The 25,408-nt window shown below is 39.0% G+C and overlaps 1 protein-coding gene across 1 annotated transcript in view; it reads left to right on the forward strand.

Annotated features, from left to right (window-relative positions):
- The window catches only part of WARS2 (tryptophanyl tRNA synthetase 2, mitochondrial), a 93,647-nt gene that overhangs the window by 38,085 nt on the left and 30,154 nt on the right, over positions 1 to 25,408 (forward strand). The window contains 1 exon segment of the mRNA NM_001315752.1: positions 4,901 to 5,158. Coding sequence (NP_001302681.1) covers positions 4,901 to 5,158 — 258 coding nt within the window.

The raw sequence follows: 25,408 nt of genomic DNA on the forward strand, positions 1-25,408 counted from the left end.
AGACTCAGGTCTCAGCTCCAAACTATTTTTAAAATAATGTCTAAAAATTATGATTTGAGGATTAGTTGTTTGAGGGCTTTATGTGCCTGTGTGTGTGTACATGTGTATGCTTTTATTAGTGATAATATTGTATTTGTTATCAGTTACTTAAAAGGTATTTTTCATGTTCTCAGAGCCACAATTCTTTTAGGTCTCCTGAATGCTTGGGCCAAGTATAATTTTGGATCATGAAACTGTGATGTAGCTTTCTATTTTATGGCTGTCATCTCAAGAATAGAGAGAGAAATAAGAAAATATGGGGAAAATAGACTGTATTTATGGGATTTGAAATTCTTATGAAAAGGGAAGGGAAAAATTTAAGTAGTTTTGGCAGTCATGTATCTAAAATAGATTAACTCTTAGGAGCTAACATTAGATATCAAGATAAAGACTTTTTTTTTTTTGTCTTTTTTTTTTTTTTGCTATTTCTTGGGCCGCTCCCATGGCATATGGAGGTTCCCAGGCTAGGGGTCGAATCGGAGCTGCAGCCACTGGCCTACGCCAGAGCCACAGCAACGCGGGATCCGCGCCACGTCTGCAACCTACACCACAGCTCACGGCAACGCCGGATCGTTAACCCACTGAGCAAGGGCAGGGACCGAACCCACAACCTCATGGTTCCTAGTCGGATTCGTTAACCACTGCGCCACGACGGGAACTCCTAGATAAAGACATTTTAATGTTACATTCTTTTTAAAAATTTCAGCTTTATGATGTATGATCAGCAAATGAATTGTAAGTTGTTTAAAGTATAGATGTACACCGTGGTGATTTGAAATCCTTATCCATTGTGAAAAGATCCCCCTATCTGGTTAATTATCAACACAACTAACACCTCACATATTTGTCTGTGTGTGTGTAAGAGAGCATTTGAGTTCTACTCCCTTAGCAAATTTCAGTCATAAAATACAGTGTTATCAAATATAATCATCACGTTTTACATTAGCTCCTCACATGCTACACAATTCTTTAGATTAGAGGACCCAGTATTATAAAGGTGTGGGTTCTCCCGGAAGCAATCTATGAGACTCATAATCCCAATGAAAAACCCCAACAGGTTTCTTTTTTCTCTTGGAATTTGACAAGATGACTCTAAAATGTATTGAGAACTGTAGAGGACTGAAGAAGGATGGGTTAGAGACTCTTGACGAAGAAGAAGGTAGAAAGACTTGCTCCACCAGGTCCCAAAACTTACGTAAAAGGCAGCTGTAGTACTGGTGCAGACATAGACAAATGGACCAGTGGACCAATGAGGCAAAGCAGAAAGACCAGATACGGGCTCAGACATATAGAGATAGTTGATTTATGTTGAAGTGGCATTCTAGAGCAGTAGGGAAGGACAGTCTTTTCAGTAAATGGTGCTGGAACAATAAGGTATCCATATAGAGGAAAAAAAGAGAGAGAAAGAAAGAAAAGAAAGTGGATGCTTACCTCACACCATACACAAAAAACTCCAACTAGATACAAACTTTAAAAGATAAAACTTTAAAGCACACACATACGCATGCTACACACACACACACACACACACACACACCTTCATGAACTCAGGTTATTGAAAGATTTCTTCTGTGACATAAAAACCTGTAGTCAAAAATTATATATTTGGTAAAATTAAAAATATCTCTTCATCAAAATACAGCATAAAGGCAGATAGCCACACAACGAGAGAATATATTGGCTTCTCATGTTAATTGACAAAATATTAGGATCTTGAACACACAAAAATTCTTAAATCAATAAAAAGATAGGAGTTCCCATCGTGGCACAGTGGTTAACGAATCCGACTAGGAACCATGAGGTTGCGGGTTCGGTCCCTGCCCTTGCTCAGTAGGTTAGGGATCTGGTGTTGCCGTGAGCTGTGGTGTAGGTCGCAGACATGGCTAGGATCCCACGTTGCTGTGGCCCTGGCGTGGACTGGTAGCTATGGCTCTGATTAGACCCCTAGCCTGGGAGCCTCCATATGCCACGGGAGCGGCCCAAGAAATGGCAAAAAGACCAAAAAAAAAAATTTTTTTTTGAATAAAAAGATAATCTAATATGAGAAAAATAGGCAAAATAACCTGAATACACTCTCCACAGAAGAGGAAATAAACATACCAATAACCATAAGAATTCTTAGCTTCTCTAATAAAGAAATGCAGTTAAACCAGAATGTGATTCTACTTTATATCACCAGTTAACTAAAAAGAATAACTATTGGAAAGTGTTGGTGAGGATGTACAGCAATAGGAATCGGTGGTAGAAACTGCACATTGTCACACACTGTAGTATTTGAAGATAGATATACATGAGTACCTTATGACCCAGCAGTTCGACTCCTAGCTATAAACACTAGAGAATCTTGGCACATAATACACACATATACAAGTATAAGAATATTCTTTTCCCCCTCATACCTTTTTTTTTGGCAACAGAAAAGTTGCAAAGTAATGCCACAAATGTAATGAAGTCTTGTTTTAGTTTCGTTGGCCACATCCATGGCATGTGGAAGTTCCCAAGCCAGGGATTGAACCCTCACCACAGCAGTGACAACCGCCAGATCCTTAACCCTTTGAGTCACCAGGGAAGTCCAATGAAGTTTTAATAGATGGTGGCTTAGCAGAACATGATAGCTAGTGGAAGGAGCATACGTGGGCTTTGAAGACAATGATATCTGGCTTGAAATTTCAATTTCATCTACTGATTGTGTGACAATGGACAATCTATTAATATCGTGAGCTTCAGTTTTCTCATCTGAAGATTGAAGGTTAATCATATACCTACCATCCTGGGTATTATAAAGAATAAATACATTAATGCATATAAAGCATTGTGCATAAATGCCTGCAACATACTAGATGTCCAGTAAGTTCTCCAGTAGGTTGCAGATTTATTTTTTCAGAACCTTTTAGTTACAGCACATTTACTGATATATATTCATTTTTGATTTTTCACTATAGAATGCAAAATAATTCAAAGGAAACAGCATTTTTTCACCCACTATTAGGAGCAGAAAATATTTTAATTTTTTTTGCACTCAAAATCTTGCAAATATAGTTTTATTTTTTGTTTGGTTTGGTTTGGTTTGGTATTTTTCTTTTTTGCTTTTTAGGGCCACACTCTCAGCATATGGAGGTTCCCAGGCTAGGGGTCAAATCAGAGCTGCAGCTGCTGGCCTATGCCACAGCCACAGCACCGAAGGATCCGAGATGCATCTGCAACCTATATCACAACTCACGGCAATACCAGACCCTTAACCCACTGAGCAAGGCCAGGGATCCAACCCTCAACCTCACGGTTCCTAGTCGGATTCGTTTCCGCTGCACCGCAATGGGAACTTAGATTTTTAAAATCTAATTTTAAAAATTATGTAGATTGGAGTTTCTGTTGTGGCTAAACATATTAAAAATTCGACATAGTGTCCATGAGGATGTGGGTTCAATCCCTGGCCTTCAGGATTAAGGATCCAATGTTGCTGCAAGTTGTGACATAGGTTACAGATGCAGCTCAGATCTGGTGTTGCTGTTGCCATGGCTGTGGTGTAGGCCTGCAACTGCAGCTCTGATTCCACCCCTAGCGTGGGAACTTTCCTATGCTACAGATGCAGCTGTTAAAAAAATACAGAATTAAACACTATCTTGAAGAAATAAAGTATGATTTTATCAAAAGTAAGGGGAAAATGAAGCATGAAAAATTAATAACTTAATTAAGAAGTAATATCAGGGAGTTCCGATTGTGGTGCAGTGGAAATGAGTCCAACTAGTATCCATAAGGATGCAGGTTCGATACCTGGCCTCGCTTGTTGCTTTGGAGATCCAGTGTTGCCATGAGCTGTGGTGTGGGTTCCTGACACTGCTCGCATCCTGAGTTGCTATGTCTGTGGTGTAGGCCAGTGGCTGTAGCTCTGATTTGACCCCTAGCCTGGGAACTTCCATGTGCTACAGAAAAATAAAGAAGTAATATCAGAAATAGAATATAGGTTTCCTAATTTTTAGCCCAAGACCCCACACACTAAATTATAATATCAGCAATTACTTTTAAAGAAAACTCAAGTAACAGTAGCCTTTAACCCTGATATTATGGCCTTCATTGCCCTGATTGCAAAATGAATGAAATCACGTGAAAAACCCTTGGAGCCCCTTTAATCTTCAGTGAAATTTGACTCTATGTCTGAAGTCTTTGTAACTGACCACCAGAACCAGACATCCTTTCCTCTTGGGAACTTCTGCCTGTACCCAACTATTTATCTTTCCAAACTGATCATGTTGTCACCTTGTACTGTTACATGTATTTTCATAAGCTTACCTTTTATCTCCAATTATATTTTTTCAGATATTTTCTTTTTAAAAATATTTCTTTTTTAATAATTTATATAATCTATATAAAGAAAACATACCCAGTATAAAATAATAGATATGGAAATATTCTCTTTTTATATTTTACTATTAATCACAAACCACAGCCATGATTATCGAAGTTCATTTAGTACTGTGAGATCGTTTCTTATGTGCCTTTGTATTTGTAAGCATTTAATTGGAAAAAAAATTTATTTATTTATTTAGGCCATGCCCACAGCATGTGGAAGTTCCTAGGCTAGGGATCAAACCCAAGCCACCAGCAGTGACAATGCCAGATCCTTGACCCACTGTGCCACCAGTGAATTAAAAAAAATTTTTTTAAATATCATTTTCTGTCCCCTAATAGCACTTAACATAATGCTTTGCACAGAGTAGAATAAAAATAAATGCATGAGGATGGTGACTGTCAGATTGCAGTTAAAAAAAAAAAATAAGAGTAGCCGTTATTGCTATGGTAGCATGGGCATAGGATTCATAGATTCTGCTTCACAAGCAGTTTTGTTTGTTTTCCCTTGTTCCAGAAAGATGCCGTGAAGCGAGTATTCTCTGGCATTCAGCCTACAGGAATCCCCCACCTGGGCAATTACCTGGGAGCCATTGAGAGCTGGGTGAAATTACAGGATGAGCATGGCTCCGTGCTTTACAGCATCGCTGACCTACACTCCATCACTGTACCCCAAGACCCAGCCGTCCTCCGACAGAGCATCTTGGACATGACTGCAGTTCTTCTTGCCTGTGGCATAAACCCAGAGAAGAGCATCCTTTTCCAACAATCTCAGGTCAGCTTCTCAGATTAGAACAGAGAAAACTTTTATTTTCAGATTATTTGAGGCAAAAATTGAATGGTTTCTACAACTTCTATTTGTGATTTTTATTTTTCAACTGTTCAAGGGTGACTTTATCAAATGTGACTGTTTCATTTTCATGTTTTCCCTGTGTTGATATCATTGACTGTTATTATAATATGGTAGTGTTTTCAACTTTTCCTTCACTGTGCTTGGAAAATTAATAATGCTTCATATATCAAAAAGTTTTATCTCATTAGTACTTCTAGCCCTGGAATTGTTTTTTTCTATGCTGGGTTGCATTCAAACTGATGAATTCATGCTGTTGACTAGTCTCCTGGTGATCAGGGTTAGAATTTAGTGACTGATGGTTTTACCTAACTCCAGTGTTGCTTTATTGGATACTGCATTTGCAAGGTCTATTGGATAATTCCCATTCTTTGTATAATAACTTTTGAGAAGACTTGAGAGAACTACCTGGGAAATTGGAATACAATGTCCAGTGTCTTGAGTCCAAGCCAAGAAAGACTTCAGAATAAAGCCAAAATATTCATCTCATATCTTTACTATGGATGAATCAGTTTACTCTTGACAGGCAGATAGCCTGGACTAGAGGCAGGGCACTTAAGAAACTCCCTAACAAAGAGATGAAAATTTTTACTGAATCATGCCCTCATTACATGTCTGCTTTAACCTTATGACAAAGCCCTAGCCAAGGAATGGCACGTTATACATGTTTTGGCACATGTTAACATACATACATGTGTGGTACATGTTAGACATGGGTACAACTCTTTTTTTTTTTTAGGGCCACAGGTGTGGCACATGGAGGTTCCCAGGCTAGGGGTCAAATCGGAGCTGTAGCTGCCAGCCTACACCAGAGCAGCATAGGATCTGAGCCACGTCTGCAACCTACACCACAGCTCACGGCAACACCAGATCCTTAACCCACTGAGCGAGGCCAGGGATTAAACCTCCGTCCTCGTGGATGTTAGATTCGTTAACTACTGAGCCACAACGGGAACTCCCTGCAACTCCTTTCTTGATCATAAACTTCTGACAATCATTATTTTTATGTATGTTTAATCACTCATAGAACTTAATGATTCTGTAGTGCAGCAGGATCGGCAGCATCTCTGCAACGCTGGGACACAGGTTTTATCCCAGCCCAGCACAGTGGGTTAAAGATCCAGCATTGCTGCAGCTGCAGCTTAGGTGGCAACTGTGGCTCGGATCTGATCACTGGCTAAGGACCTCCATATGCCACCAGGCAACCAAAAAGAGAGAGAGAGAAATAAATAAAAATAAATAAATAAATAAAATACATATATATATATGTGTATACACATACATACATAAAAATATGTAATAAATGAGAAGAGTAGTTTCAAAAAATAAAGGCAGGTATTTTAAACTTCTTGCCAGCCTAGAGATAATTTGATAAAAATAGAATCTAATCATTAAAATGACCATAAAGGCAATTTACCACGATTTCCTTCCTTATAGTTGTTCAGGAAGCCTTTCCTTGAGTATGACTTTTCAAATTCAATCTTGTACTGATGCAATTATTATAAAGTACTTGCTTATGTGGAGCAAACGCCTGCCTCCCTGTAACTTCCATCCACTCATTTAAGTTCTCTCAAAAAACACGTGTAAGTAACTCTGTCTTCCACACGACTGCTCTTCAAATACTTGGAGACATTTATCATGTACCATCCTTACCGTCCAGGTCCTTACCCTTTAGGCTTTACCTTCTTCAGACTAGTTCTCTCCCAGATCTCTCGCCCTCTTGGTTGTCCTACCTCAGAAGCACTCCTGCCTTCTCTCTGAAAGGAACCTGCCTCTCATATTTCATGAAACAATGTTCATTCAAACTCTTCACATCCAGCTCTGACATTATAATGCTAGTCATCATTAGAGCCAGTTTTGGAGTCACCTAATGCATTTTCCAGAGCATGCCATCTTCACTCCATCTTAGCTGTTTTTGACCCAAGCTCTGTCTTCTGATCCTTAAGTGATACTCTTTTTTTTTTCACTTTTTAAAGTTTTATTGAAGTATAGTTGACTTACAATGTGATCATTTCTGCTGTACAACAAAGTGATTCAGTTTTACGTATACACACACCCGTTCTTTTTCCACAGAAATTATCACAGAATATTAGGTAGAGTTCCCTGTGCTGTATAGCAGGTGCCTCTTGGCCAGTCATTCCATATACTTCAGTGTGCATATGCCAGTCCTGAACCCCAAGTCGATCCCTCCCCCACCTGTCCCCTTTAGTAACCATAAGTTTGTCTTTAAAGTCTGTGAATCTGTTTCTTTTCTGCAAATAAATTCATTTGTAAAAATTTTATTCTCAGTACCTATTTCCATATTTCTTGTAGGTAAAAATGTCTATAATCTCCACAAAGTAAGCACTTGTCAGATTGCTTTTTTTTCTTTTTTTGAATGATTTTTATTTTTTCCATTATAGTTGGTTTAGTAAGTATTCTGTCAATTTCTACTATACAACAGTGACCCAGTCACACACACATATATATGTACATTCTTTTTCTCACATTATACTCCATCATGTTCCATCACAAGTGACTAGATATAGTTCCTTATACTATATAGCAGGATCTCATTGCTTGTCCACTCTGTCAGATTACTTTTTAAAGAGACCTTTAAAATGACAGGCTTATTTACAACTGCATCCAGTACTTCAACTTTGAGCTCTTAGCCCCCAAAATGATTACCATATTTTTAAAATGTTCTCTTTGTAAAGGATTTGGTAGTGACCTCCATAAACATATAAAAGTTGTAGTAATTGAGGTATCTTCCCCCACATAGTACATTGTTGTTCAAATAGCGATTGAAAGGGTAACTCACAATATGGAAGACTTTATGGGAACTCTCTCATAAGTGAGAGAAAATAAAATTTACCTTCTCTTTGTTTTTTTTTTTTACATTCTATAATGGGCACACTGGTTCCCAAAGTGGTTGTGAGTCTAGGTCAGAGAATGGAGGCAGCTGATGTTTCTGTTTCCTTAGTGGCCTCGAAACTGTCTCCCAGTTCCCCTCCTACCATCCCTGACTTCAGCTCCTTTCGGGGAATTTTGATAGTTTGCCAGTAAAATTTGAGGGACATATTCATCAGCCCACATTCCATAATTTGTACCACAAGTATGAACGACTTCCTCAGGTGTGTTTCTGACTACAAGACTTGCATGGTCTGTGCCATTTCAGCTTCTTTAACTTGGGCAACCAACCTTATTACAACTCAATGGATCGACTGGATATTTTATCGTATTTTTTAAATATTAAATAAAACAAACTCTACATGCGGAAGAGTAGGGAGAGTAGTATATTCTACCCCCATCTTTTACTAACATTTTGTGATTCGTCTCACCAATGTTGTTTTCCTTGTTGAAATATTTTATAGCAGATACCACATATCATGGCATTTCATGCCGTAAATATTTTAGCATGTCTCTCTATAAACTAAGGAAATTTTCTTACGTGACCACAATACTGTCATCACACCTAAAAAAATTATTGGTAATTCCCTATGGTCATCCACAACCCAGTCCACGTTCAAATTAGTCTAGATTCTTCCATAATGTCTTTTATAATTGGCTTGCTGAAATGATGATCCAGCCAAGGTCTACACATCACACTTGATTACGGATCTTAAGTCCCTTTTTGTCATGCCCTTAGGGTTTTTTGGTTTTTGGTTTTGTTTTTTGCTTTTTAGGACCACACGAGCAGCATATGGAAGTTCCAAGGTTAGGGGTCGAATCGAAGCTGTAGCCACCGGCCTATGCCACAGCTACAGCATCACCAGATCTGAGCTGTATCTGTGACCTACACCACAGCTCATGGGAACGCCAGATCCTTAACCCACTGAGCGAGGCCAGGGATCAAACCCAAGTCCTCATGGATACTAGTCAGATTCGTTTCCACTGAACCACAATGGGAACTCCTAGATTTGTTGATCAAGTTTTATTTCCTGTAAAGTTAATCCTTCTGCACTTAAAAAAATTTTTTTTAACTTTGGTTTTCGTACTCCTGTATTTTCATGCCTTTGAACTGTTAATCAGGTTTTCTTTTATTTGCTATAAAATTAGCTCTATGGGACATAAAAACAAATCTTAATTTTTTGTGCTTTCTCTTTGCACCAGTCTGGGTTAGTTGATGTTTAATGTCTATAAACTGCCATCCTACACAGTTGCTTATCACCATTTTTTTTTCAGGGGCGCACCCACGGCATATGGAGGTTCCCAGGCTGGGTATCAAATCAGAGCTGAAGCCGCCAGCCTACTCCACCACCACAGCAACCCAGGATCCAAGCTGCATCTGCCACCGACACCACAACTCATGGCAACGCAGGATCCTTAACCCACTGAGCAAGGCCAGGGATCGAACCTGTGTCTCATGGATGCTAGTTGGGTTTGTTAACTGCTGAGCCACGATGGGAACTCCATCACCATTTTTAATAGTTTGAATTAGAAATCATGCTTGACTAGTGCCTATGACGTGCCTGGAAAGGAGTATCTAGAAATCATTTCCTTTCAAGTGGCCTGAAAGCTTCAAGGCATTCATGGAGGATGACAGGAAGTTCTCCCTCAGGCTTTATCTTGAAACTGTGAAGACATGTATTGGTTTTGTGTCTAAGAACCATTCTCAGGTAAAAGTATAATTGAATAAGGTAGTCTCCCTAAAACAATTATTATTTTAAACACCTGGCCCCCAAATTTGCTGTATTCTAGTAGGTGAAAGAATCATCATGGCATTCATATTTTATGTCTCACTATACAAAAACCAATTAATTAACAACTGTCTTTATCAGCCTGTAGAGTCTCCAGTAGATGCAGATTGAACAGAAAACATAGTATCTTTAAACGTGTAAAATTTACCAGCCTCTTCATGTATTTGACCTCTCTTTTAATCTTCAAAATAGCACGAGTTAGGCATTACTGTTTTTTCACAGATGAAAAAATTAAGGTATGAAGAGGTTAAGTAAATTAGAAAATACACTTAAAACCATCTCTGAGAGGCGCCTGATACTTAGTAAATGCCTAACAAGTGTATCTTTTTAATTAGCTACCTGACATCATATAGCTTGTAGGTGGTAAATAGAGGACTCTTTTTTTCCTTCCTAAATCTTCTGCAGTCTCTCGAGACCAGGCAGGTTCACTCTGGATTCGGGCAACAGAAAGAGGAGTCCAGCTCAGTGGGTAGGTCAGTCATCACTGTATCAGCTTCACAGGCTGCAGCAGCTTCAGTGCCTAAAGCCCCGACTACCTCCCATACCAGTACAGAACAAAGCCGCCGGCACTTCGCCAAAGTGTTCCATAAGAGGGGGTGGTCATCCCACCCTACTGCGCATGCATCTAGGTAAACATTGTTACATGAGAGTTGCTAAGTCCTCCCTCCCCGGAACATGTGGCTGTCCAGAAGTCAAGTGAAAAGAACCTGAGCAACTCCTTTCCCCACTCCGCACTAAGGCATCACTTTTGGAAGAGAGACAGTTTCTGAGCTACAGTGGTTAGATTTATGATTTCTCAACTTTATGAGGGTTTGAAAGCCATATGTATTCAGTAGAAACTGTACTTTGAATTTTGGATTTTGATACTCTCTCATGATCCTGGGCAGTGGCAGGGAGCTGCAGCTCCTGGCCAGCCACAGGATCAAGAAGGATAAACAACCAAGACACTTGGAACCCTTCTGTACCCATACAACCATTCTGGTTTTTGCTTTCGGTACAGTATTCAATAAATTACATGAGGTATTCAGCACCATGGTGTATTAGAGATGTGTTAGATGATTTTTCCCAACTGAAGGACTAATGTAAGTGTTCTAAGCATGTTCAAGCTATGATGTTCAGTAGGTTAGGGGTATCATCTACATTTTAGACTTAAGATATTTTCAACTTAACAGTGTGTTTAGGAGTTCCCTTTGTGGCTCAGCGGTTAACAAACACGACTAGGATCCGTGGGGGTGCGGGTTTGATCCCTAGCCTTGCTCAGTGGGTTAAGGATCTGGCATTGCCGTGAGCTGTGGTATAGGTCACAGACAACGCTGAGACCCTGTGTTGCTATGGCTGTTGTGTAGGCTGGCAGCTTTAACTCCAATTCAAAAAAAAAAAAAACAGTGTGTTTATCAAGATGTTACCCCATCATAAGCTGAGGAAGATCTGTACTCAGAAGGAGAGAACATTTGTCTGTCTCCTCCTATATCTTTGCCTCAGGAGCTGATGGCAGAGGGGCGGTGCAGAGCTAGAACTGACCTCAAGGCCCTGGACAATTAAATTACCCTTTCACTCCTGACTCAGCCTCACAACCTGATGGTCCATTCCCCCCATTGTAGCCATCTTTTTACTTCAAATCCATCAGCATCTGTCTCTACACTCAAGGTGAACATCTAAACTCAGTTTCTAGAAAGCCCTTCAAGCGTGAGGCCCCCGAGAATATCAGGTCAGTGTTTATTCCACCACTTTTTATCACAAATTATTTTGTTTTCAAATTATATGATTTCTTTTTCCAAGTCAGAGTATTTTCTTTTGGTTTTACTTTGAGAATTTTTGATAAATCAATTCTTTTTTTTCTTTTTGTCTTTTTAGGGCCTCATCTGAGGCATATGGAGGGTTCCCAGGCTAGGGGTTGAATCGGAGCTGTAGCCACTGGCCTACGCCACAGCCACAGCAATGCCAGATCTGAGCTACGTCTTCAGCCTATACCACAGCTCATGGCAACTCCAGATCCTTAACCCACAGAGATCGAACCTGCTGTCCTCATGGATACCAGTCAGATTCGTTTCCACTGAGCCACAATGGGAACTCTGATAAAACAATTCTTAACTTATCAAAACAGATAACTTAGAGATCGGTTGTATAATTTTAACAAGGTTTTTTGGTTAGTTTCTTTATATTGGGAATTTTGTACTGCATTTAAGCATTTAGATGATCAAGTATGATAGGAATTTAGAAAACAATTGCAATTAAAGTGTTAGGAGCCAATGCACGTTAAAATTAGTTATACCTGCATCTCTGCATACAATTATTTACAAGTCAAATTAAGAATTTTTGACATTGTGAGCTAGAAAAAAAATATTTTTTATGTTAAGTAAATGCTCTTTTCATATATATCCACTGTGTTAGGCAAAGTACTTAGATATAAACATAAAGACTGTTCCCCAAGTGCCGTTGTTGTATATCAGCGTAAGTTCTAGCAATTGTTTGAAATAGGGAAAGAATTTAACTGTGTTATAATGCTGATTTTACCAATGATTTTTATCTCTAGTCCTTTGCATTCTTTCTCAGCAGTCTGACTGGAACAATTTAGACTTATTGAAGACTTTTCTCATTATTTTCTTTTTCTTTCTTTCCCACTGGCCTCTAGTCATGGTGCTTCCCCTAAAATATGTTTGCCATATGTGGGGAATTTTACAGAGCCTCTCCTCTGAAAAGGTGTGTGTGTGGGTGTGTGGGTGTGTGTGTGTGTGTGTGTGTGTGTGTGTGTGTGTGTGAGAGAGAGAGAGAGAGAGAGAGAGAGAGAGGAGAGAGAGAAGCAGGGCAGGGTGTGGAGGGAGAGAGAAAGGGAGGGGTAGAGAAAGAGAGAGGCTGCCGGCTCTGTGAGTGCTTGGCAGAGGTTTCCGTTCCAATGCCAAAGTCAGTGGTCTTTTGTTTCTGGCGGGCCTGAGCACAGATCCAATCTGATTCCCACAGCTGTCTCTGAGGTGCATGTCTCCACATCTTCAGTTGTTACTTTGCTTGTGATTGAATCACCCTGCAGATGGGAGATAAAAGCTGGAGTTCCTAGCTTTAGGCACTGGCTTTCTGCCAAAGCTCGAAAGGACAGTTTCGACCATTAGACATCATGTTACAGAGGGTCCAGAGCAGTCCAGGGAAGAGTCGGGGGAGAAGACTGGAATCTGCAGCTTTGGAATGTGGCCTCATTCTCTAATTAGAGTTAGGTTTTGTTTCCCAGGAAACTAAAATCAATAATCATAATAAAAGAGAGGGGGCTGTAGAGGAACCAATTTCTGAACAAAGGCCAAAGGCACCGGCTTCTTTTGAATGAATCGGCTCACTGAATGCAAACAAAAGTTATACCTGACCCACTGACCCTTAACTTAGAGGTATAAGACCAAAGCCTAAACAAAGACAGAGAATCCCGTGTGCTTTCACTTATCCTAGTTATTTCGGATGCATATTTGAGTGCTTGTTTATATTTGTTAACTCTCAAGTTGTTAGGCCACCACCAATGGGTATACATTAAACTTGTAATAAAAAGGAAGCAAACAAACATCTGTATAGTTTAATGGCCTTGGGGAATCTATTTGTAAAACTGGCATCACCTGCAAAAGTCCAGGCTGAGACAAAAGTTCTGAATGGCCCATGGCATAAATAATAAAGAGAAGTTAGGAAATTATCATACATCCAAGCTCCTGGTGTTATTTCTTTCTCTAAAAAGTTTCCAGAGTTCCCATCATGGCTAGGAGTTCCCGTCCTGGCGCAGTGGTTAGTGAATCCGACTAGGAACCATGAGGTTGCGGGTTTGATCCCTGGCCTCGCTCAGGGGGTTAAGGATCCGGAGTTGCCGTGAGCTGTGGTGTAGGTCGCAGACACCACTCGGATCCGTGTTGTTGTTGTGGCTCTGGCATAGGCCAGAGGCTACAGCTCTGATTAGACCTCTAGCCTGGGAACCTCCATGTGCCACAGGTGCAGTCCTAGAAAAGACAGAAAGACCAAAAAAAGTAAAAAAGAAAAAGAAAAGAAATAGCAATTAGCTGCGAGTGCAGCCCTAAAAAGACAAAAGAAATAAAAAAAGTTTCCACTGTCCCACTTCCTTGCTTTGTATGACTTGATAAGAAGCTGTAGCATTTGTGCTGCTTCCATCCTGAACCACAGAGTTAAGTCATATCTCAATTACACCTCCAAGCAGAGTTGTAGTTTACTGTCAGGGCAACAGTGGAAAGAGTATGGGCTTTGAAGCCAGGTATAGTTTGAATCTCTCTGTGATCTCTTCTTGTTGTGACACACTGGGCAAGTTACTGAAGCTCTCTGAACCCCCTTTTTAATGTCTCTAATAGGGGTTTTTAAATAATAAGATGTGTAATTCCTGGCAGATCTTAACTTTCTCTCTCACCCTATCTCACCACACACATACCTTCCCCACCCCAGATTCCTTGATTTGTTTACGGGTGGAGTGGATTTGGAAGATGGAGACCAAATTAATGGCAGTGCCTCTTTTTATACTCTGTAATAAAATATTTTCAGAACTGAGAGTTTGATATCAAAGGTTTTCTGAACCTTTTAAAAAAATATTTCATACATTCAGAAAAATATGTAGATGAATGGCTGCTCTTTAAAATACTCACCTTTTGATAACCTGACCCCCTTGCAGCAAGTACAGTGGGAAAATTTAAAAAAATATTTAAAAAAATATGAAATACTCATCTTTTGACATACTTGCTGCATATAGTTTTTGTCTAAGAAATAAAATATTACAAGTATAGTCGAAACTTTCTGTTTTGCTCTTCCTAATACCATTCTGCTTTCTGCCTCCCCAGAGGTAATCACTATACTGAATTTAATATTCATCATTCCCATGCTCATATTTTTATTATATATAATTTGGCCATAACTACCCATATCATTTAGTTTGTATGTTTTAAAACTTTATATAAATAGCATCATGCTGCACATATGTTCCTTCATCTATATTTTTGTGTGCAGCATTAATTACATGGTTGAAACTTAACTCATTTTGACTACAATATTCCATTGACTGGCTCTATCACTATCTGTTTTCCTGGCAAAGGATATTTGGATTTTTTTCCAACTTTTTGTTACTGCAAATAATACTACAGTGGGCATACTTATATTTGCTTTTTGTGCACATCTGAAAGGCTTTTCTGGGTGTACATACCTGAGAGTGGAATCGTGAGGATATATGACACTGTGTCATTGGTATTAGTGGCTATTACCAGATTGCTCTCCAAAATGATACTCCAGTTTACATTCCTACCAAAAGAAAAGTTCTTTTTGGTCCATGGCAATATTTGTTATAATTAGACATTTTCTTTTTGCCATTATAAAGGATAGAATATGCTACCTCATTGTTGCTTTAATTTGCATTTCCCTGATTACTGGTAAGGTTAAGCATTTTTTTTTTCATATGTTTTAACCTTTTTGTTTTCCTTCTGTGAAATTTTTGTTCATCCCTTTTGCCCCCTTTAAAAAATTTGGTTATTTTTATTTATTTGTAGACATTCTTTACATATCCTAAATACTAACCCTTTTGAGGCAGGATAATAACTCAGGTAGTCAGTGTAGGAGCATGGTCTTCGGTGCAATCTTAGATGTGGCCATTGATGAACATCTGTGGCTTAAGGGCTCCAGGGAGTAACATCCCCATGGACCTTGTTTACTAAAGGGAGTGTATCTACGCCCAGATGGACATTATCACTAACCTACTCCCCAACTATTAGAAAAGGAATGAGAGGAATGGCAACTCTCAGTCTGAGGAAGAGAAGCACAAAGACACCATAAAACTTACAGGGCATTTCCACCTCAAAGACCCCTGTTGGACAAGGACTGATACAGGTAACTGGGCAAGGCCAATGGGAGAAAACCACATCTTTCTGAACTCCACGTTGGTACCCCCATCTTTAAGGGATACAAACCTCTAAAGGACAATAGAGAGGGGGATGCTTCCTCCCCTTCCCAGTGTCCCCTGCTGGAAGCTATTTGTTTTCCTGTAGTAAAGATTTCTGCTTGTTTGTTGCCTGTGTGTTCTTGAAGCTCATTCTTCAGCTTCGCAACTGGTAACACTTTGTTACCCATTACCTTCTTTCAGTCTGTGACGTGTCTTTTTAAATTTTTAAATGCTGTCTTTTATTGTATAGAAATTTTTCATTTTAATGCAGTCAACTCAGTCTTTGCCTATATGGTTTTGTGTCTCTGGGTGTATTTTTAAGAAATTGGTCTCTGGATTAATGTCATAAAGCTCTTCTTTATTTTTGTCTCCTAAATGTTTTAAACTTTTGCTTTTCACATTTAAGACCGAGTTATCTATAAATCGATCTCACCATCTTGTAGTTCTTCCAAATTTTGACAGACTTTATTTACATTACTTTAAAAACACATATTTGTTGGCGTCCTCATCGTGGCTCAGCGGAAACAAATCTGACTAGTATTCATATGGGTTTGATCCCTGGCCTAATTCAGTGGATTAAAGATCTGGCGTTGCCATGGACTGTGGTGTAGGCCACAGATGCAGCTTGGATCTGGCGTTGCTGTGGCTGTGGTGTAGGCCAGTGGCTACAGCTCCAACTTGACCCCTAGCCTGGGAACCTCCATATGCTTCGGGTGAGGCCCTAAAAAGACCAAAAAAAAAAAAAAAATTGTCACCACTATCACAGGTCGTATCAGGAGTGCCTTTAAGTATTGAGAAGATGCCTAGCACGTAGTAATAGATACATGTTTTCCAAAATTCTAATTTTTGCGTGAAAACTGACATTTCATCATTAGCAACACTTGATAAACTGTGTTTTATCAGTTTGTCTGATAAAATAAACTCAAAGTTATTTTAGTAACTTAATTTGTTTTCCTTGAAATACCCATTTTCCTTTTTTTCTTGATTTTCGCTAGAGGCAACTCTGTTAATCTTTTTAGAGCATAAATTTGGTTTTGTTAGACTCTCTATCATACCTTTGTTTGCTATTTTATTACTTTCATTATTTCTCTCTTGCTTCTGTTTTCTTTGAAATTACTTTGTTGTTATTTTTCTAACTTCTTAAATGGACGGCATTAATTATTAGCCATTCTTCTGTTCTGGTATAAATATAAACATTCATTTCCTTCTAAGTACTGTTTTATCAGCATCTACAAGGTTCTAATATGTAATATTTTCACTATAACTCATTTGTAAATGATTTCTATTCCACTGTTATGTCTGGTCTGATCTATGATTTATTTAGAAATATGTGGTTTAATTTTCAAATACATGACTCTTTTAAAAACCATTTTACCAACCAACCATAATGGAAAAAATAAAAATCATTAAAAAATAAAATAAAACCCATTTTACCCATCAAATGACTAAAATTAAAAAGTCTGTTAATTTTAAGTTTTGGTAAGGATGTGGAGCATCATGAGCTCATACATTGCTGTTAAGAGTATAAAATAGCAATTTCTTATAAAATTAAACATATTTATCACATGATCCAGCAATTCCACTCCTAGATATTTACCCAAGAGAAATGAAAACAGTATCTACAAAATGACTTGTATAGATATGTCCATAGTATTTTTGCTCACAATAACTGAAAACTAAAAACAACCCAAACGTCCATCAATGAATGAGTAAACAATTGTAGAATATTCAGTCAGTGGAATATTATTCAACAGTGAAATGAGTATGTAACAACATGAGGAATATCAGAAACATACTGAGAGAAGCCAAGCGCAGAAGAATTCATATTTCTACTAGCATTTATATGATATTCTAGAACAGGCAGAACTAATCCATAACAAAAGAAAACAGATCATAGGAGGCGAGGTGAGGGAGGGGAGAGGAAATAACAAGTGTTGGTGAGAAAAAAATTGTAATTCTTGTGCACTATTGGCTAGAAAGTAAAATGGTCCAACTGCTATGGAAAACAGTATGGTGATTCCTTAAAAAATTACAAATAGAATCACAATGTGATTGAGCAATATCCCTTCTGGGTATATTTTCAAAAGAAACAACAGGAAGTTAGTGTATAGCTTATGCTGTGGGTGTGGCCCTAAAAAGCAAAAAAAAAAGTCCTTTGCCCATTTTTCAATCAGGTTATTTTCGCTATTGTTGAGTTGTAGGAGTTCTCTATTTTCTCCTACTTCACAGGTTGCCTTTTCACTTTGTTATTGTGTCTTTTGATGAACAAAAGTTTCTAATTTAGCATAGTCCCCGAAAAACTTCATTATTTTCTTGGACCTAAATTTTGGGGTGTATCAGGTATGCCCACATAAAAATTTAAAATAAAACTCACTAAAGGGATAAATTTTATTTTAAAAAATTGCCTGCTATCATGTCCTTTGCAAGATAACTCTGTTATTCTTCCTCAAGGGAGGAGTGGGAAGGGGATGGTTTATGGTAGACTGATATCATTCCTAATTATTCATGTTCATTTCCTATAAAAACAGTGTTCATAAATTTTTTTTTCTGCAAAAACATAGATAGTAAATATTTTAGGCTTTGCAGGCCACATGTGCTCTCTGTCACCACCTTCTCTCCTCCTCGTCCTCTTTTTCCTTCTTCTTCCCTTTTTTAATATTTGACTAGACTACCCTTTAAAAATATAAAAACCATTACTAACCCATGGCTGCATAAAAACAATCCACAGGTCAGATCTGGCTTGTAAGCAGCAGTTTGCTAACCCCTGTGTGTGGGGATGATGTGTCCTCATCTGTTGCCAGATGACTGACAGCGCATCCTACAGGAGAAGCAGCTATTCCTGCTCCACTGATGTTGGGCTCATCCACGTGATTTGCTTTAATCAATGGAGAGTGAGCAAGCATGATATACACCATGCCCAAACAGAATCTCTACAGGCCATTCTATGTTTGTTCTAACTCACTTGCTCCTATTTCTTCCTTCTAACTCCTTCAGTTAGGATCCTGGAATGAGAAAGTATATAAAGCAGAGTTAAAGCCAGCCTATAGCTACTAATATGTGATATAAATGAGAAAGAAACCTTGCTGTGAGGCACTTATTTAGGGTTGTTACCCAGCATAGCCTCAAAGAAACTGACTAATATGTTGCTATAGATTAAGAAGTACATTAAGTATACACATACACGCATATACACAATAAGCAATAGAATTTAGATGGAGGTGATTTTTAAGTCAGGAGCAGGCTTATAGAAACTTCTTATTTAACTTTGAAAGTATTAGACTAAGAAAAAGTGTAGAAAATGTGTACAAACAGATATTCATTGTCAAATATAAATACTGACAGACCAGTTGAAAAGAGTGAAGAGTTTATCATTGCTAATAGAGTTCTTTTGATTAAAATCAGATCCCCTGGAGTTTCCCTCGTGGTTCAGTGGTTAACGAATCTGACTAGGAACCATGAGGTTGAGGGTTTGATCCCTGGCCCTGCTCAGTGGGTTAAGGATCCGGTGTTGTAGTGAGCTGTAGTGTAGGTTGCAGATGCGGCTCAGATCCCCTGTTGCTGTGGCTGTGGCGTAGGCAGGCGGCTACAGCTCCGATTCGACCCCTAGTCTGGGAATCTCCATATGCCGTAGGTTCAGCCCTAGAAAAAGATAAAAAAAAAAAAAAAAAAAAAAAAAAAAAAAAAAGAAAGAAAATCAGATCCCCAAACAAGGTTCTTGTTAAGGAGATTTGTGATGGGGATGGTAAGAGTCTAATAAAAATAATTCAGCATGAAATTGCTTGTTTCCAAGAGGAAATGATAAATGGGAATTTATGAGTCTGAATCGTCTTCCAAGTGTCCTAACCAAAACATATAGTACTTGATTTCTGGGAAGATAACACTTATATGGGAAATAGTAAAATCCTAAGGGATGCTTAGGCATTTGATCTAAGATTTACTGAATCAGCTAATTGCTTGAATGGCTTTGATTGAAACCTAGCAGCTGTATTTTTTGGGGGGGATTATGCTATCCTACACTTTCCCGGTTAATTAAATGTCTGTGTTTTTTGTTTGTTTGGGTTTTTTTTTTTTTTTTAACCTAGAAAGCTTTAATTCAAGAGCAGGATGGACAGCTCACCAAGATCCACCCCCAATTAAATGGTGTTTTTTTTTGTTTTTTTTTTTTGTCTTTTGTCTTTTCAGGGCCGCACCCGTGAAATATGAAAGTTCCCAGGTAGGGGTTGAATCTGAACTACAGCTGCTGGCCTACACCACAGCCACAGCAACACGGGATCCAAGCCATGTCGATCCAAGCCATGTCTGCGACCTACACCACAGCTCATGGCAATGCCAGATCCTTAACCCACTGAGCGAGGCCAGGGACTGAATCTGAAACGTCATAGTTCCTAGTCAGATTCGTTTCCCCCGAGCCACGACAGGAACTCCTCCAATTAAATGTTTTTGAAAAAAAATTTAAATACAGAAAATAATATAACACATATTCACATTACCAGCACCAAGGATGAATATCGTTGGCATTTTGTCATATTTTCTTGACTTCTTATATTAAATAAGTAATTATAAAGTTGAAGCACCCTTTAATTCTTTCCTTGCCTACTCTTCACCCCCTTCGTCCCTGTATCCCTTTTCTCTACCCCGAGGCAATACTAGATATGGCATATATCAATCTAGCCTTTTTTTTTTTTTTTTTTTTTTTTGTCTTTTTTGTCTTTTTAGGGCCCCACCCGTGACATATGGAGGTTCCCAGGCTAGGGGTCAAATTGGAGCTGCAACTGCCAGCCTATGCCACAGCCACAGCAACATGGAATCCGAGGCGAGTCTGTGACCTACACCACAGCTCACGGCAACACCAGATCCTTAACCCACTAAGCAAGCCCAGGGACCGAACCCATGTCCTCATGGATCCTAGTTGGGTTCGTTAATCACTGAACAATCTAGGAAATTTTTCACACCTGTTGTCATGGGTAATTCCATGAGCAATATATAGTGTTTTTAATTGTGTGTTTCCTTAAGTTATATAAGTGGTGCCATATTGTAGAACCTTCCTGCAAGTTTGTTTTTCACAGAGCAGTATGTTTTTGTGATCTCTTGTTTATACATATAAATATAGCTCATTTCTTCCATTGTTGTATAATATGCCATTATAGAAATATGCCACATTTTATTTAGATATCACCCTATTAATAGACCTTGAATTTCATTCATGCATTCATTTAACAAATATTTTTTCTTATTTTTTATTGAAGTATAGTTGATTTGCAGTGTTGTGCTAATTCCTGCTGTATAGCATAGTGACCCAGTCATAAATATATATATTCTTTTTCTCATACTATCTTTCATCATGTTCTATGCCAAGGCATTGGATATGGTTCCCTGTGCTGCACAGTAGGACCTCATTGCTTATCCACTCTAAAACAAATGTTTATTGGGAGTTCCCATCATGGCTCGGTGGTTAACGAATCTGACTAGGAACCATGAGGATGCAGGTTCAATCCCTGACCTTGCTCAGTGGGTTAAGGATCCAGCATTGCTGTGAACTGTGGTGTAGGTTGAAAGACGCGGCTAGGATCCAGAGTTGCTATGGCTCTGGCATAGGCCGGCAGCTACAGCTCCGATTAGACCCCTAGCCTGGGAACCTCCATAGGCCATGGGAGCAGCCCTAGAAAAGGCAAAAAGACAATAAATAAATAAAACAAACAAACAAACAAATGTTTATTGAGCACTTACTGTGGCCTAGGTCTTGTGTTAGGTTCTCATGTTAAATCTGTCAGTGAAGAAAAGAGACAAAAGTCTTTGCCACTGTGGTGCTTACACTCTTTGGGGGTAACACAACATAAATAATAACCACAATAAGCCAAACATAAAGTATCTTAGACAGTAATAGGTTGTATTAAAAAGATTAAGGGGAATTGGAAGTGTTGTTGAGGGAACCAGATGGCTGTTTTAAACAGCATGGCTGGGTGCACTCCCTTGATAAGCCAGCATAAGAGGGAGTTAGTAAGGTGAATATCTGGGGGAAGAGAATTCCTAAAAGAGAAAAGAGCCAGTGCAAAGCCCCTAAGGTGGGAGCATGCCTGGTGTAGGGAACATAGGAGGTCAGCATGGTTGGACACGGGGGAACAGATTGGATGAAAAAGAGGATTGGAATCCAGAGTTACAGGGTTGAATGTGAGGAGATGATCATGATAGGCCATTAGGACTTTGGCTTTTATTCGGAGGGAATGGGAAGTACAGGATTTGGAGCAGAGAAGTGATGCAACCCATGTTTTAAAAGGGTCACTCTAGACTGTTAAGGATAGACTGTATGGGAGCTAAGCAGTGAGACCAGTTAGCAAATTCTTCCAGTAATCCAGGTGAGAGTTGATGGTGCCTCAGACCAGAGTGGTAGCTGAAGAAGAGGTGAAAGCGGTAAGATTCTGAATATATTTTGAAGGTAGAAGCAGCAAGCTTTGCAGACAGAGTCAATATGGAGTGTGAGAGAAGTAGAGGAGTGAGAAATGACTCCAGAGTTTTTGCCAAAGTAACTGCAAGGGTGCGCTTGCCACCAACAGAAAGGACAGCAGTGAGCAGGTTTGGGAAAGAGGGTCAGGAGCCCAGTCCTGTGAATCTGGAATTCAGCAAAGAGGTCTGGCTGGAGTTATACATTTAGAAGTCATCACTTACACAGACTGTAGTTAAAGCTATGGGGTGAGATGAAATTGCAAAGAAAGTGAGTAAAAAATGAATATAAGAAACTAAGACTTAAATCTGAGTGTGTGGAATATTAAGAGGTCAGGGATAAGAGAGGCAACCACACCAAAAGACTGAGAAGTTCCTGTTGTGGCTAAGCAGATTAAAAATCTGACTAATATCCATGAGGATGCAGGTTCAATTCCTGGCCTTGCTCAGTGGGTTAAGGATCTGGCATTGCTGTAAGCCATGGTGTACGTCCCAGATGTGGCTCAGATCCCACGTTGCTCTGATTTGACCCCTAGCCTAGGAACTTCCATATGCTTCAGGTGCAAACCTGAAAAGCAAAGCAAAAAAAGAGAGAGAGAGATTATTGAAATAGGGAGAAAAACTGCAATAATGCCATATCTGGGGAGTCAAGTTAGGAGAATGAATCAAGGTGAGAGAAGTAAAATTAGTTGTGTCAAATGCTGTTAAATATGTCAAGTGAGATAACAACTTGACCTTAACCATTAGCATTAGTATTAGGTTGTAGTGAAGTAATGGAGTGGGTTTAAGTAAGAAAGGGAGGCTCATCAAACATGGCAGCAGGTCTGGCATCTTTCTCTTCATTGATGAGAACCCATTCTCCCCACTCACCTTTTGAAAGGATCTGGACTTGGCTTTGAGTTGAAGGCCATCTATTCCTGTGGGAAGAAAATTCCTAGGTGGAGGAAAGTGGAGATCATGCCAAAGATCAGAAAATACTCAAATATGTTACCTTTACTGCCATGGAATAACTAATGGATGATGCCTTGAGGAACAGCTGTGATGAACTCTGCATGCATAGTTTTTTAAATAGCCTTATTGAGATATAATTCTCATATCATACAATTCACTCATTTAAAGAGTACAATCTAATGACTTAATATATTCACAGCCGGGCATCCATCACCACAGTCAAGTTGAGAACATTTTCATCACTCCAAAAAGAAACCTTGTCTCCAGTAGCAGTCTATCTCATTGCCCCTCTACTCTCTCCATGGCAACCTTTAAACTACTTTGTTGTCTTTGGGTTTGCCTTTTCATACAAGTGGAATCATAGTTTCCTACAAATGGAATCACAGTTTAAGTGTTCTTTTGTGATTGTCGTCTTTCACTTAGCGTAATATTTTCAAGGTTTGTCTGTGTCATAATATTTACTTCATTTGTTTTTATTGTTGAATCATATTCCGTTGTAGAGATATACCACACTTGTTCATCCATTCATAAGTCAGTGAACATGTGAGTTGTTTCTACTCTGCCACATGTACTCCACACGAGAAATGAACAGTTGTGTAAAATTTTTGTATGGCTACATTTTCAGTTATCATGGTATAAATCTAGGAACGGGATTGCTGGGTTACATGGTAACTCTGTATTTAACATTTTGAGGTACTGTTAAAGTGTTTGGAAAGTGGCTACTCTACTTTGTATGAGAGTTCCACCACCAGTGTACAGAGGATCCCTTACTTAGGATCGTTCAACTTAAAATTTTTCAACTTCACAATGGTGCAAAAGCAATAAACATTCAATAAAAATGGTACTTTAACTTTTGAATTTTGATCTTTTCCTGGGCTAGCAATATGTGGTTTGATACTCTCTCATGATGCAGGGCATCAGCTGCCAGCTGCAGCTCCCCGTCACCACAGGATCACAGGGCAAATAACTGGCAGAGAGGTCTGAACCTATACAACCATTCTGTTTTTCACTTTCAGTGCAGTATTTATGAGATATTCAAAATTAATGATAAACTATATTTTCTGCTAGATAATTTTATCCAACTGCTAATATAAGTGTTCTGAGCATGTTTAAGGTAGGCCAGGCTAAGCTAGGTTAAATGTGTTAAATGCATTTTCAGCATAGAGAATTTTCAACTTTATGGATTTGGGAAGTAAACCCATTGTAAATTGAGGAAGATCTATATAAGGATTCCAGATTCTTCATTTTTTTCCCCAGACTTTTTGCTTGTCTGTCTTTTTTAACTATGCTAGTGAGTATCTCAGTCTGTTGGTTTTTTCAATGTGGTTTTGATTTGCCTTTTCCTAATGACTAATGATGAGCATTTTTTCATGTGCTTATTAGTCATTTGTATATCTTTGGAGAAATGTCTTTTCAAATCTTTTGCCCATTTTAAGTTGGATTACTGGAGTTCTCATCATGGCTCAGCAGAAATGAATCTGATTCGTATCCATGAGGGCTCAGGTTCCATCCCTGGCCTCGCTCAGTGGATTAAGGATCTGGCGTTGCCATGAGCTGTGATGTAGGTCACAGATGTGACTTGGATCTGGCCTTCCTGTGGCTGTGGCGTAGCCTGGTCACTATGGCTCCAATTCGACCCCTCGCCTGGGAACCTCCATATGCCAGGGGTGCAGCTCTAAAAAGACAAGTAAATAAATAAATAAATAGGATTATCTGTCTCTTCATTGTTGAATTATGAGGTGTTGTTTTTTTTTTGAATTATGAGTTTTTGATGTATTCTGATACAACTTCTTTTTCAGACATGACTTGCAAATACCTTCTCCCTTTTTCTGAGTTATCTTTCACTTTCTTGATGGTGTCCTTGAGCATTTTTAAATTTTTTTCTTTTTTTTTTTTTTTTTTTTTTTAGGGCTGCATCTGCAGCATATAGAAGTTCCTAGGTTAGGGACTGAATTGGAGCCACAGCTGCTGGCCTACACCACAGCCACAGCAACATGGGATCCGAGCCGCTTCTGCAACCTACACCACAGCTTACTCATGGCAACACCAGATCCCTAACCCAATGAGCAAGGCCAGGGATCAAACCTGCATCTTCATGGATACTAATCAGATTCTTAACCTGCTAAGCCATGACAGAAATTCCAGCATTTTAAATTTTTGATGAAGACCAATTTTTTGTTTTTTTCTGTTGTGTTTTTTAGCCACACCTGTGGC

The sequence above is a fragment of the Sus scrofa genome, chromosome 4 (assembly GCF_000003025.6).
Source record: "Sus scrofa isolate TJ Tabasco breed Duroc chromosome 4, Sscrofa11.1, whole genome shotgun sequence".
Lineage (NCBI taxonomy): Eukaryota > Metazoa > Chordata > Mammalia > Artiodactyla > Suidae > Sus > Sus scrofa.